The following is a 15,502-nucleotide window of genomic DNA, read 5'->3' on the forward strand; positions in this document are numbered from 1 at the left end:
CACAAAAGGTGAAGCAGGAACCACTTACAAATCCCGTTGTGTCTGGTACTGCAAGAAGCTGTTTTTAGTGAAGTATGATGATCTGTTTTGCATTTTGAGAGGATGTGAATTCTGAGAGCATAGTGGCCAAACCGTGTCTGCTGAACATCCCTTCTTCCCCGAGACTATTATAGCAGCAGGAATGCATATTCCTAATACACCACACAAAGGTAGGGATAAAATGCTGAAAGGCGTTAAGGAGTTCACTCGTAAAAATAAAGTCAAGTTTTCATTTTTGCTAATATTTTAGCATGAATTTCCACCAAAATGGAGAAATTAAGTTAGATACCCAGCACAGAAAATTTGCATCACGAATTTTCAGGTATTATAGATCTTCCCCACAAAATATGCCAATTTACTAACAGAAAAATAAAACCTTATCATGAAAAAACATCAGTCTTGAACACTGCTTATTAGCAGTAATAAATAAGTCTACCAATCTAAAACAAACTATTAATACATAGTGCTTGTTTTAATGAGAAGCTTGAATGTTGTGATCTATAGAGAAGGACACAGATACAAATGTAGGGAAAACAAATAATTAGCTAGTTCATCATGCCAAGCTCATTCCAAGTCAGTAATAAAAATTCACAGCTGAGAGGCAGTCTAGTGCTTTAATTCTGGACTCAAATCATGAAACTAGTAGTCCAGGTACCAGGTAAAGATCTTTGGGAGCTTAGAAATGAGCAGCTGATTACTTGCTTGCAGGAAGAAAGGAGCAGGATGAACTGAACAGCTACAGAGTAACTCTCAAGTAGTATCAACTCATTGGTTCACTTATCTAATCCAGTCTTCACTGCTTTCCTCTCTTCAGGCCTCTCTTCCTCCCTCCTCCTAAGTACACCTGAACTTTGAGAAATATGGATGGGAACAGAAAAAAAAGTGTTTCTATGCATTAAACTGAAATTTCTAGTTCCGGAATGTCCAACATACACAGGGCAGTACATAAATTTTCCCTTTCTTCTTAAGAGCCAAACTTTTAGTCAGTCCTTTGAAGCCAATTAATAGATGACATACTAATATACATGTACAGAAGACCACAGGTTACTACTCCTTCATATCCACAGGAAAAACTACTGCAGGTATGAGACAGCTAAAAATCACCAAAACAAACCAAGTACATTCTTACAATGTGCTGTCTTGTCTTTTTTTCTTTTATTTTGTTCACTTACTCACAGATTCACAAGATTCAGCAGTTGGTAGTGGGTTACCAAGTCATTCATTAGTGCAAATTCATAGAGTTCAACTGTATGACATTTAGCCCTCTTAATCATTTTTCAGGTAAATCACACAAACTTCTGCTGCCCAGCGTTTGAGTTTTTGGTTTGTTTTAAAGCTTCCTCTGTTGTAACTGGCACAAGTCATAACTTTTAGGTGGATTTACACTTGAAATTAATTTAATGGTATATGCATGAAAATAGATTTACAGAATGTATTTGGTATAGTATGAAAAACCCTCAAATGGGGGAAGTTTCTGAAATTCTTAGGGAAAGTTAATGTAATACAGCAGTCCGTTGGGCCAGTTACACTGCTGCTGTTATCAAAGCTATTTACAAGTTTTCAGCTCCACAGTAAACTGCATTTGGAATGCAAAGCCGCAGACAATCCAATATGTAGAAAAATAAAATTTTGGCAGAATTCAGTTGCTGTTTGGAAAGATACAAGAACAGATATACCAGTATTCTTTCTGAATTTACACTTTTAACAGTGCAATATGATATGTTACAGAAGTGTTTTTAATTATTCTAAGATCATTTTCATGTGTACAAAATTTTGTAAAAGTTAAATGTAATGAATTTACAGTTAATATTTAAAGCATAATACAAATGATAATTTTAAACATGTTTTTTACTTTATAATAGGAAGCACAGTTTGCTAAAAGTAGCATTTAATATAATTCACGAGTAAGGTTTTGTGATTTTGTTACACATCTTTGCAGTTCAGCAAATGCCCTCAATACCAATAAGATAAATTTTAAAATCATTTTATATTACTGTGCGCTTAGGACAAACTTGGCCTACATAAAAGAATGACAGGTTTTAGACATAGTTAATTCATGTACATCTGAATTTCTACAAGAACTTAAGAGGGATGGAGATACTTAATATTTAATAAAAACACTTTTAATTGTGCAAAGCTTATGTAATTTTCATTTGGGTTTACTAGATCCAATAATTGAAACTGAACATGAACACAGAAAGCAGCGAAGTTTACATTACCTTCTGTATACTTGTATATCTCAATTTACATTAATATTCTCTATGAAGTTGTAAAAAGGACATCACATTGAAAAAGGAAAAACAAAACAAAACAAACCTTGTAAGACACCAGACCAAAGAACAAATGTATAATAGTTTCTCTTTTATTATTCTTTTTTACTTTGAAGATTACCTAACATCCTCGTGGCAATAACCCAAGGTAATATGTAAACAAATTTCAATGCTGCTCAAATGAATTAAAATATTCTGTTCAGCTCCTACAATAAGTCAGAACAGTGGCACCAATTGCTTTCAACATGAAATCACATTCATCTTTTTGTACATGACTCTTGTGCAAGTCATAAAGGCTTTATTCATGACCTTGGCTACATCAGTGTAGTAGAGAAAGGGATATATCAGCTATTTATGTATTTTAAAAAATTAAACTGACAGAACATATTCTGTCATCTCAAATACCAGCAGCATCTTTCTACATATTTAGGATACATTTGGCCTAAGCCTTTAACTCCTTTTAGAACAGCCATGCAATAAAACAAACTCAGAGATGTTAAGAGAGAACATAGAGCAGTTTAAATGTCTTTCTGAATAATAAAGCCAAGATAAAGCAAATCCAGGCCTTTTTAAATGGCTGGAACACTTCATACACTTAAAGCTCTATAAAACTAGAGCCCATTAGTATATATATTTATATTTTTAATATATATCTTAAATAAGTCTTTTGTCTGCTTTCAAAATTTACGAGGGGGGTTTCTGGTCATTTGGAAGGGCAATAAATAAAAGTAGAAAAGGCTGAACTGTTTTGCATATCTTTGTGGAAGAACAGAGAACAATTATACTTTTAGAGTTCCAGAAAGATCACTGTACAGAACAAACAGCTTATATACAATTAAGTGTGCAATTTTAGTTGGCTGGGCCTTCTAATACGCAAGATCTCCTTTTTGACCAGAAGCCACTTCTACTCTTGACCAAATCCCTCTGTTTCTTCAATGGCAAAGAGCAGCTTCTCTTTTAGTTGTTCATAGCTCTTATACGGTGGCAAATCCAAACGATTAAAACTGAACAGAAAAAAACAAATACTTGGTAAGTCTATCTATCCCTGTAGAACATCACAGAACTCTATTACTATGGTAGAAGTTAAAATATTTTATCTAACAATTAGAACTTAAGAAATGGGAATCCATGGGATCTCACTGCTTTGTCATTTCTATGAACCCATAAAAACACATTTTAGAGGAATACTTTAAGAGAAAAAAAAGGCTGTTATCACACTGGATAGAAAACAGAACCTTAGAAGACTACAGAAAACCCAAGATACAGAGCAATACAGTATTCAGAAAAGGAAAGGTTCACCATGAAATTAACGTCATCCTAATTCAAGCATAAGCATGAAAAAGCCCAAGTTTTCTCCTCCCTACACATATCTAGGAAGTTTTTCTTCCTTTGACTTTGCCCTAACAAATTTCTGATACAGTTCTGTCTCATTGTCCTTCGTTTCCAAGGTTATCTTAGACAAAGATGTTTAAYTCTTGTACTCATCACTCAGAAAATCAGCAGCAGTTGGAGAAAATGGTAAAACACAGGACCTTCTGCAGCAAACAGTTTTAAAAGTATTACAAATACTACTATCACAGGGTTGCCAAATGAAGGCATATTCCTCTTCAACAGACGCAGTATACATAGGAAGCCAATCACTGTATCCATTGCATTAGTTTAGAGTACGAATGCCAAGCTAATAATCTGAAGTCTTGAAGGGAGCAAGGTCTAAAATGAAATTGTTCTGAACATTTGCTATGATTTCTTTCACACTAATTTCTCTCATGACTATATAGTTACATTTCACAATGTTACCATATAATAAACGTATCTAATAATGATATATAAATCTGACAACAAGATTTCTACTCAGTTATTTGATACTCTTTAAGTTAAATAATTAGGCAAATATCTCTGTTTTGTGCAAGCAGGATGTTATAATACTTTTGATGTATCTGATACTGACATTGTACAATGCAATAGCAAAACATAAGAACAAGGGAGCCAGTAGATCTTTCCATACCAGCATCTTAGAGCAGTCAAAGAAACTGAAGATGGAGATATCTGATTCAAATCAGATTTGATTTGATTTGTTATTATGCAAGACCAGAAGAGAGAACCACTAAAGGTACAGAAAGTCTATATATAACAACTCACCAAGTGTGACTTCTTGGTAACCAGGTTTCCTTACCAACTTTTTCAATGCAGAATTTTTGAGGACCATTACTTCCTGGAAAAAAGATTTAAAAAATGTTACCTGTTCCTTTTAAGTAGCGTATGTGACATAAGACATAGCTCAGATACAACAGACAGAACTCATTATGTGCTACTCAATATTTCACAAATGTGAACATTCATAGAAATGAGCCCCTTTCCTACTCGTTCATATATGTACATGGGACTTAAGATATAAGATGTAGATCCAAGCTGAGGTACATGAGGTGCCTGGCATCCATATATCTGCAGCATGGTTCTTCTGCAAGTGCAATAGTTGTAGTATAAACATTCCAGTAACCTTTCACGTACCCATAAGTTCAGCAAATCCTCCCAGTGGTAATCGGCAAGTGCCAGTGACAAACTGCAAAAGTCGCATGCGAACCTCGTTGTCTGTCTCTTTTACAAACTAGATACAGAAATTTAAATTAGTTAATAAAAATCTCAGGCGTTGCTTGAGAAAAATAGTAACCCCACAATATCTTTAAAAAAGTATGATTCCATTAAAAAAAAAAAAAAAAACAGCACCATGAGAACAGTGCATCGTTCTCTATTCTGGTAAAACGGGGGGGTGGGAGGGGAAAGACACTGCTTTCAGATTATGTGCTATCAACTGTAACAAAGTGAAGACTGGCAACATCTCAGTACATAACAAGAATCTTTATGCTTATCTACTTCATTCAACACTAAAATATAAAGCATGGTCATAAATTAGTATTACCATTTGGATTAAACTCTGGGCATTTCAGGGCTTAAGCGCTCTCTGCATGTAACAGTCTCAGTGAAAGAGACCACTATTCATAATAACTGGTATCATTTGAAAAGGAGATTTACTGGGGGGAAGGGAGGAGAAGGAAAAAAAAAAAGGAAAACTGATAATATTTTAATAACAAAAGACAGCATCAATACTGTTAGAAGCTTGACTCAGAAAAGTCTGGATATTAAAATCAATATTTTTGCTTTATACATGTTGAAACCATACTCAGGTTACATGAATTTCTGGTTAACATAACTTTCAGTTACTTTCCAACAAGTTTGAATTTTTCTGAACATAAGGAAAAACCTTCACTGTGAGGGCAACAGAGCACTGGTACATTACTCACAGAGGCTACGGAAATACTCAAAAGTCATCTGGACGGGGACCTGTGCAACGTGCTCTTGGTGACCCTGTTCGAGCAGGGGGTTAGACTAGATGATTTCCAGAGGTCCTTCCAACCTCAACCATTCTGTTTATTCTGCTGATCAACATACCTGCCAGAACCATATGATCTGCTTGCTATTCCTAGTGTAATGACGATAAACAGTGTTCCGTTGCCAGTCTGCTAAATCAACCTCTTGCATACCACAAAGCATAACCTAGAAAGAGAATAATTTGACTACATACACATCTATACATATATACTAAGAGTTAGTTGTTTTTATTACTGTATCCCATAAGAGAGACAGTAGTTCTCATTCCAAATGAAGAACTGCTTTTTTTTTTTCGTTTTATTCCACAATTAGACTCTTCTTTACCTCCTTTAGAGAATCTTGTTTAGTTTACAGAAGACAAGAACTGTCCATGTTTTTAAGTGGTCTGAAGGCAACACACACCAGAAATTTCCAGTTTCTTCTGATTAATAATTCAATAATAAAATATATTAACTTCCCCATTAAAACCTTGCCTCATATTTTAATGTGATGACAACTACGTTACTACTACCGCTACGTAAGGTAAAAGACACTGAAAAGTGCAAATCTGCAAAGTAACAGAGGCAACAAAAGCTGAAGGTGATAAAAGCAAAGCCTCCTAGAAAACTGAGCACTACATAAGCTAGATCAAAGTCCTTTCTTAGGCAAAATTCCCATTTAATTCAAGAAGCTTTCAGGACACTGTTCATTATACATAAGGAATTTTGGCAGGTCTCACAAAGCTAAGCCTAGCACTACAAAGCCTTTTGTCCCTGTTCCAGATCACAACACCAACACATAGCATAGGTCAGTAAACATGGTACAATTGACTCTTGTTATTAGCCCTTAGGTTAACACTTTGCGGACCTGCAAAATCCATACGACTTTCTGTCCTGAAGTTTAATAACCCTAAGTAGCTATCCTGTGATAGCTATGCATGCGAAACTGAGCAATTACTATACACTAGAATCAACTTCTGTGTAATGTTAAAGGTAATTGTACTCATCTACCAGAGCAGGAAAAGTTTTAGAAAACTAATCAATTTATCTGTGATCTCACATTCTGATTCCTTAATGTAATGTTACAGAACACATTCCAGAACTGAGGATTGAATCTAAAATTCACAACTCCTGGACAACATAGAACACAGATTCAATAAAAGCACCAGCTTCTGGTCACAATTAACTCCCATCTCTGCAGTTAGACTATTAATGTTCCACAAGCAGTCAAATGTAGCATACTACAGGTGAGAGATTCAAGCCAACCTATCCATTTAATCATTCTATATATACACACGTTCCTTCCCTAAAGGTAAAAATGCTGAAGAAAAAAACATCACCTCCAACTCCTTCTCATCAAAATAGTGTAGCCATTGTAGGGGAACAACTTCATTAAAACCATCAAGAAAAGCTTTGGTTTGTTCTCTAACTCCCCGAGAAAATCGCCATTCTGCCATTAACCTGGGAAGGGAAAAGCAAGCATGAATTAAATATCCACTAGCAGTCAATACAAAAAATTCAAACATGTATCACTGTGTATATGTTAAATTGAGGTAACATTCCCTCCAATTCTGCTTTCTTATATCACTATGATTCCATAGCATATTGACATTATGACAAATCTCCAAACTCAGACTAATAGTAATAGTATCAAGATTAACTTATGTTAATTTCCACTTCCAAAAATATAGCCTTTTATTATCAACCTCTCACTTACAAGAATTAGCAATCTTTTAATAAGAAGGCTGCTGCTTGGGCATTATTATTTTGTTAGGGCAAAATTTCTTCTAGCTTAAAATGTGCATAATATTACTGTTTTGGTGGAAGAAAAGTTTCCACTGATTTTAAGATATTTTGTTCTTGAGCAAAAAAGTGTAGACAGAAAATAATTTTTTAAAAATGTTGATTTTAACATCTGTTACTATGGTTGCTGAATACTTCCACAATTATAAGATTATTTCCAACTTCAACACAGAGTATTCCTTTTCTATTTGAACTATTTGAACATTTTCTATTTGATCTATGTTAAGATTCAGAGGAAGGAAGATGTAATGGTATTTTAAGTTCCAACTCAAATAGTCAAACTATTTCTGAACATAAAAAAAATTTGAAGGTAGATATAAATACACACAGTTAATGATAAGTTAAATACTGTTAAAATGGCAATTTTATATGCAGCACAGGGATATGTRTTGTAATATAGAAAAGGATCTAAGTACATGTGCTTTTGAGATTGTGCTGAATATATGTATCAGAAATATAAATTTGGGAAAGGAAAGGCAGTGGTAAGGATTAGGAGAGGAAGTAGCCAGACCTSAAGATCTGCATTTTAGTTTCTACAGTGACAGCAGCCTACAGAACAGCTGTGAAATCCACTGTCAAATTTATGTCTTCTGTCCAACTGAACTTGTGACCTTGAAGTTACTTAGCATCAGTTTGCTCATTTTCAGTTTCATTTATTCTGTCTCATTGTGTATGTAACAACACAGGTCACCATCTCCCTATCAAGTCTTTTTTCAGGGCATGGGACAGAGGGAAGGAAGAGGAGAGAGATCAAAATATATACACGTCATGTGTTAATATACCACTCTATTCACTGTTCTAAAAGTTGTATCATACAAAAACCCAAAACATACTRGGCCAAAAACTAATACAGCCACATAAGAAATACTGAACACTTTTTTCAGCATCTACATCTTCCTACCCAATATATTCTTCTTTGTTCTCCTCGGTTACCAAAATATTTGAACCTCCTGATTTCAGCTCATGTGAGGTTACTTTTCCTAAGAGCTCCATGTCCACACAGAAGTACATTTCCAAGTTACATTCTTCAATGTTGTTATCCCTGTAGGGTGGAAGAAAAAACAATAAATTCTAAGCAAGCAAACAAGTAAAAAAAGTTATAAAACAACAGCAAAAACAAATCTACAAACCTTATCCAAATCAGGGAGTTGTAAAATTCAGTATCAATAGACTCTAGGTCCTTGATAGTAAGTTTCTTGCTCAGCATTCGTTTGTAGAAAGGCAGAGAAAAACCAGTGTCAATAAATTTTCCATGAAACAATGCCTGTTAAACAGAAAGCAAGTTGTTTATATTGAATTGCTGAACTTACTGAATTATTTCAAGACTTTAATTCTTATTTTCTTTCTCCTTTAAATAATAAAAAAGCACCAAGTAGCAGTAAAAGCTTGGTATTTAAAAAGAATGAAATATAACAATAAATGGGAAGAAAGAAAACACAATTAACAAAATTAAGCTAAGCATATGCATCAATACAAATTAGAAATTCTTAGATTAAAAAAATATTCAAAAAAAGGATAAAGTCTATGAAAAGAGGAAATTACTAAGTTTCATCCTTTTATATGGATAGGGGTACATTCCCACTGTTATTTGATCCTAGTTGGGTAGAATTTGGGTAGGATTTGTTACTACATACAACCTTCTTGCAAAAATCATCCTTCAGACAGCGTTATTGCAGCTTGCAAAAAACAATTAAAAATGCAAGCACAGACTGCTTCTGAAAGAGCCCTGGAGATCATTTTCTTTATAGGCAAATTGTAACAGAACTGAGAAACAAAATTCTCCCTTCCATTCCAAAGTCAATTTGAAAATACAAACATTGGTCACACTTGTCTTACCACATATCAAAAAAGCATGCAATGCGCTGTATACACATACACATTGTTAACCTCTACAATACTGCCTCTGTGCTTCTGAAGTTTGACAGAGAAAGTTACCACCATGAAAACAAATTTTCTTCATCCTGATCCATTATACATCATTCACTAGGGAACACCTTTAAAAATCTCATCCTAAACATAGCCTATGAAGTGCTTTTACTGCTTCTCTCTCCTTTACTGCTTCCCTCTCCTTACAGCTGAAATTTTATGAGATGATGAGCTATCTAACAGCCCATTTCCTCCAGAAAAAGACAGTTTCCATCTTTTTTCCGCACTTCCCAATCTCCACTTTAGAACCCAATCTAGCATGCATTTCTTCTGCTTTAAAGAGTTAAAAAAGGTCCTCCAAAAGGCCTTTTTTAAATTTGTCTAGATTTTTGAAGGAAGTACATAGATAAACTACATGGTGAGTGTAGTACCCAACCATATGACTTGCTGCTTTTTTGCAAAGAGCAAACTCTTAAATCATGTCATTTAATWTCCACAGTAATTTTGCAGTAAAATATCAAAGTTGCAACAGCCAACTCTGTTTAACAGCTTTTTTTTCAAAATAAAGTAATATATTTAATCTTTGCATTAAACCCAGCCTCAGTGGCAAATATGTGTTGAAATTTCAATGTTCAAAACCAGAAGAAATCTTTATGATCAGAGAATCGTAAATGTTTCGTAAGAAGGCCAAGCTCTACAATTCCATTTAAAAAGACAACCTAGAATCCTGAAAATTATTCACTCTTGCATTACCATCTGAGCTATTTTAATCACTATAGGGTATTCCAAAAAGTGCATACAACCTATACTGCAGACAGTATTATCCATTACAATCCATGAAATAATATACCCAGACTTTGGAACTGACCACATTAAACACCATTAGAATAATATCTCCCTCAGAGAATTTAAAATAAAAATACAAAAAACTTCAAGAGTTTGTCTTTTTAAAGACCTCAAACCATTTTAATTCGTTCTTCTCTACAATCTATACTTCATATGAGATAGCTTTCCTAAAGTTAACAGATAGGTGTAGTTCAGCTACGGATTTATCTCACTCCAGGAACAAAATCCTTGACTAAAATAAACAGGATTCACTCTAGGATGTAATTTGCTTTACCACAGATACKTGTCAAAACAGCATTACAGCAAGCTGTAAAGACAGGCTATTGGAGTGTTAACCCAGTGAAATCAATTTTCCATATAGCACAGAAATATGGAACTTGGCCATAAAACTCTTAGTCAGAGATGTTACCACCAAAAGTGAACAATTTGTGTCTTACGAGCAGCTATAAGAAAAGCCCTCCCTAAATCCAAAATCTAACTTTTTTTWAAGTCTGAAAGTCTTTTTTCTACTTAAGTTACACTTTGCTTGTATTTACTCCATCTAAATTCATGCAAGAAACCGTAATGACAGGAGAAGGAGTCAGAATCTTCAATCTGCAAACGCACTTATCTACTCTGTTTGGTTTCACTGTTCACCGTGTTGTGAGATACCCTTGGAGGCCAACTATAGGTACCATGATGATTATAGGGAAAGAGGACCATATCAATAGATGTAAGAAAAGAAACATGGTAGAGCAAAACTCCATTATAGAAACTTGGCTCACTGATTGCACAAGGAGTAATGATACAATATTCCTATTAGCTTTTAGTTGAAGCAAAACCTGATGGCAGAGAAGCAGGAAGCTATCAGCTCCCTGTCAACTTCTGCTCTCCCCAGTATCTGACCTTTGTGTCCAAGTAYATGTGTTTGAACTAAGGCTTACTGCACTCTGCAAAACATTTTTGACTCAAGTTTTTCTAATAGTGTGATGTAGATACTAAGTTTAATTTAGGAGGCTTTTTGGGAAAATACTAATCACATTTTTCAGAGAATCAGTATTCAGACACTAAATCAGGCATAGAAGAAAACAGCAGTCTGTCTGAAGTACACGTATCTAAATGCTAAGAATATGTTGTTATATATAATTTCATGATATTTCATCATCATTCCAGCAAGCTTCAGTGTGTAAGAGACTTGATTCTCAGGAAACGTTCTAGGTTCAAAGCCTTACATACCTTAATCGTCTCTCCATTAAGAAATTAAAAGAATCTTTTAAAAAAAAAGTAAAAAGAAATATGACTCAGGAATAAATTTATAGTTATAGCGAACAACAAAATCTTTAAAATCTAACCTACCATGGCAATAAAGCGCCCAATAAAACAGAAATATGAAAGATGATCAGGATTGATTGTTGATGCTGGATTTATCTGCAGGCAATAGTTGCTCTTCCCAGCATATTCAAATAGGCAGTACATAGGGTTCAGTACTTCATGGGAAAGCAAGAAAAACCATTCTCTAAGGAAAAAAACATATATACACATAAAAACATCAGATACAGATGTTTATCACCATTCCCCTTGGGTAATTAGCAAAATTATCTAAATTTAAACTTAGAAAAAATTATAAACTTAACTTARAAAAATTATACACTTAAACTTAGAAAAACAGTATAAACAGTTTTGTATTATTATCACAGAATAATATATGGAATCATATGCTTCTTAAATATATAAAAAAATCCATCATTAAAAATGTTAATGTTACAAATTCATGACCTCCAAAGTTTAGAAATTGTTTTTAAGACTGTCACCCTTAACATGTCCCTCACAGCACAGGTTTTTGCTGTGTAGGGTTCTAGCTAGAACTGGCCACAGGACACAGAATCAGACTGTTTCTCTAAACACAGGGTACCAAATTGGACAGAACACCGAGTTTAGCCTGCTGAAGACCGAAGGGGAAATCAGGTGTGTCAGCTTGCTATATTTGTATCAATGCACTATTACATTAGCAAGTCAATACATGAACACTTACTCAGTGTCATTTAACTGTTCTCAGCTAAAGTTACAATGAGATCCATGCTGCTTCTCAACTTCACTTCCAAACTTTAGCCAAGTCTTATTCCTAAGCCTATGAAATTATAATACAAACACATTTCTGTTATTTATTTATTCTGCTGAATTCTGTGACTAACACTGTTCAGTTAAATTCTTCTAGTGTCATTTCTCTGGAATATTTGGTTTCTCTGGAAGAGATTTCTTGAACTCTCTTGGTTCCCATCTTATGCACAGTGTCAGCATGATGGGGACACTAATCAACAAAAAAACATGGATTTCTCCATTTATTTATTTTTTGTCTCCATTTATATGTTAACCAAACTTCTTTTTAACATAGTAAGTTACAGCAATGACAAAACATCTTTATATTAAGAAACAGGAAATAAAAAGAATCTATCATTTATAACTACTTCTAGTGCCCTGAATCTGCAGCAGAACTGAAATTTTCATCATTATTAATATTTGAGATAAGTAACTGGCAGCAGCAGTCAATGGTTATTCTCCATAATAACCATGGATGAAACACACTTTGTGTATGATTTTCCTGTTATCAGACTTTCCTTTTGAGTTATATTTTAAATTTTGGAAAAATTTATGCTCTACTTCTTTCATACTCCTGTCCAGGCTACATATTCTGCTCATCTGCTGTTACTTCATGCCTGCTCTATGCTCTTCTTGTTAATGTCCTTTCTGCTCGTATCAGCCCGAATCTGGTATTTGTTCATTTATTTTTCCATAATCCCTGCCTCTGGAAAAGATGAAGTTTCTRAAACAACTCAGTTTAAAACAATTATTTTGTATTTAAAAAATCCAGTTTAGGTATCAATCTTTGTCAAAGAACTGAACAACTGAGAACTCAGTTTTACCAGTGCAAAGCGTTAACCTRTAACAATAGCCATTGCTGCCAGTTCTTCAAACCCAATACATTAAAAGCAGCTAGAAAGTTTAGCCAGGTGAAACTGCAGAAGTTGTTTCTTTGCCAACAGAATGACATTAGAAATCAGAGTTGCAGTGTAAATAAATAAATAAGTCAGTGTATGTATATAGGTATATATATATATTTCTTTTAAACAAATTTTCTTTTACCTTGCCAAGCCACCATAATCCAATCCTTCTTCTCCTCTGAATATAACATATAATCTTCTCCTTAGATCATAGGGTTTTAATGCCATAATCTATCCAAAAAACCCAAATAATTATTGTAATAAATTGATGGACTTTAAATGCAAATCCTCCTTCAAATTCAGACTTTATTAGATACAGAAATGTCATATATGCCAATGGTTTACGCACATTCAAAAGCGATTAGACTAACTCATGAAACAATCTGCAATCAACAACTACTGAACACAAAGACACCAACTCTGACTTAAAGTCTCTGTGCTGCACACTGCTAGCATGTAGATGAACGTATCTGGAACTTATCAGTATATGGCTGCTCTGTTACATTGCTCCCAAGGCATCCATTATAGGCCCCCCTTAAGGCAAAATAGGCTAGGAAGAGTTTTTCATCTGATATATTAGAGGGTTTTCTGTTTTCGGCAAATCACTTCAGAATATATTTTACTCCAAACTAAAATAAGTGTAATATATTTTCATTAATATTATTCTTCTTCATTATTATACAGTTTTTCTTGCTTAGAGAATCCACTTCAAGAGGTTTTGATGGCACACAGAAGGCAAGGATTTTGATTAGTCTTACAGTGTCCCCTAAGAATCCCCATTTGGCTAATACCAGAGTAAGATTACTTTCTTTGAAGGACCATTAATCTGAACTGAGTACAGCCGTTTTTGTTCTTATGCTTTTTCTTGATAAACACAACAAAAACTGCAGTCTTACTTGCTGGAAAGAATCCTCAAACAGAGTCTGTCTGGATACATTGATTTTCACATGGCTCGGCAGTGCATTAGACTGTAATCATAAAGTAGTAATGTTAACAGGCAATACACAAAAATATAAACTGAGCTAGCCCTAAAAAGTAAATAATTATTTATTCAGTACCTGACACAAGTAACGGAAGTGAGCAAGTTTCCACCTAAAGCTGCGTTCATAAGCGATCTGTGGCCCTTTATTTCTGTAAGGAAATATATTTGAGATGCATTAACTACACAGATAGCAAACAGTACATTCAACTCTAAACAACATCTTGTAGCTTTCACTAATGCAAAAACTTTGATCATAAGAAATGATCATGCATGGAAATCTAATGTATACTCCCATTTCTTTTTGTATGGTTTTCCAAAGAAACAAAATGTAATTGATGGTTCAGTATATCAGTCTGCCACATCTTTCCCTTTTCACCCCACTTTCTTCTTTTTAAGGCACTAGCCAATTACTGAGTTTGAGAAAAGGGCAAAGATCTTGAGGATTTCCAATCCTTCAAATCCTTATCATTTTTTGTGAAAATTAGAAGCTAGCTAAAGGACAGACATCTAATTTATTGCATTACTGAGAAAGACTGCAGTACGAACTTAGTCACATTAGTCAACAAGGATCGACATAAGATAAAAGGCTTTGTAAGTTTATCTGTTTGCAGAACTAGGAAGGAATTTATACTACAAGGAAGGAACTTAAACTACAATAATCTGTTAGCTCTTTGAATTAAAGGCCATCAACATGTCATCAGAAATAAATCTTACCCTACATAAAAGATGTTAAGACAGCAACCATCATTTGGGTGAATACTTCTGATAAAACTATTTAAAAGAAGATTCACATATAAAATTTTGAAAGTATTCAGAACTACTTTGCTTAAGTTTTAATATTACTATACAGTGTAACTACAAGGAATACTCTTTACAATCATTGTTTCCTTTAAAAATTTAACTATTAGTTATACTAGTTGAATTCATGTTTATGTCACTGCCCTTTAAATTTCTGCATTTACAGTCTTGGAATCTGAACACTGCACAAAAACTATTGAATCTTAAAGCAGTACTTCAGAGTGCTGCACAGATGAATTGATAATTAAATCTTAAAATTAGATAAATTTACAAAAAACAATTTTTTTCATAATTTAGAGATCAATTCTAACTAAAGTATAGAAGAAAGTATTGTCTTCCAGAATGAGAAGAACTTCATCATTAAGATACAAGTTAAAACATTTAAAAATTAATTTAATTTCTCACTTACACAGAAGATTTCCCGGTACGAGGGTCATTGAAGGTGGTGGTTCTCATATTATGATCAACAAAGTATCTGACACCTTCTCTAGTGTATCTGATTTCCCAGCCCTCTGGAAGAGGGTCTTCATTTTGTAAACTGCAGAAGAAATTGTA

At 34.1% G+C, this 15,502-nt stretch overlaps 1 protein-coding gene across 3 annotated transcripts in view; it reads right to left on the bottom strand.

The window, feature by feature from the left end:
- Positions 1 to 1,161: 1,161 nt before the first annotated feature.
- The window catches only part of WWP1 (WW domain containing E3 ubiquitin protein ligase 1), a 58,790-nt gene continuing 44,449 nt past the window's right edge, over positions 1,162 to 15,502 (bottom strand). For all 3 annotated transcript variants that reach the window (XM_085308937.1, XM_085308860.1, XM_085308780.1), the window contains 12 exons: positions 15,357 to 15,485; positions 14,226 to 14,298; positions 14,064 to 14,135; positions 13,310 to 13,398; positions 11,525 to 11,684; positions 8,608 to 8,741; positions 8,379 to 8,519; positions 7,015 to 7,135; positions 5,757 to 5,861; positions 4,818 to 4,914; positions 4,449 to 4,521; positions 1,162 to 3,313 (listed from right to left, as the gene is read on the bottom strand). In XM_085308937.1, the coding sequence (XP_085165063.1) occupies positions 3,214 to 3,313; positions 4,449 to 4,521; positions 4,818 to 4,914; positions 5,757 to 5,861; positions 7,015 to 7,135; positions 8,379 to 8,519; positions 8,608 to 8,741; positions 11,525 to 11,684; positions 13,310 to 13,398; positions 14,064 to 14,135; positions 14,226 to 14,298; positions 15,357 to 15,485 (1,294 nt within the window). In that variant the 3' untranslated portion in view covers positions 1,162 to 3,213. The remainder of the gene's footprint in view (positions 3,314 to 4,448; positions 4,522 to 4,817; positions 4,915 to 5,756; positions 5,862 to 7,014; positions 7,136 to 8,378; positions 8,520 to 8,607; positions 8,742 to 11,524; positions 11,685 to 13,309; positions 13,399 to 14,063; positions 14,136 to 14,225; positions 14,299 to 15,356; positions 15,486 to 15,502) is intronic.

This window comes from Rhea americana, unplaced genomic scaffold (genome assembly GCF_003343005.1).
Source record: "Rhea americana isolate MKP2758 unplaced genomic scaffold, rheAme1 scaffold_0, whole genome shotgun sequence".
NCBI classification, from domain to species: domain Eukaryota; kingdom Metazoa; phylum Chordata; class Aves; order Rheiformes; family Rheidae; genus Rhea; species Rhea americana.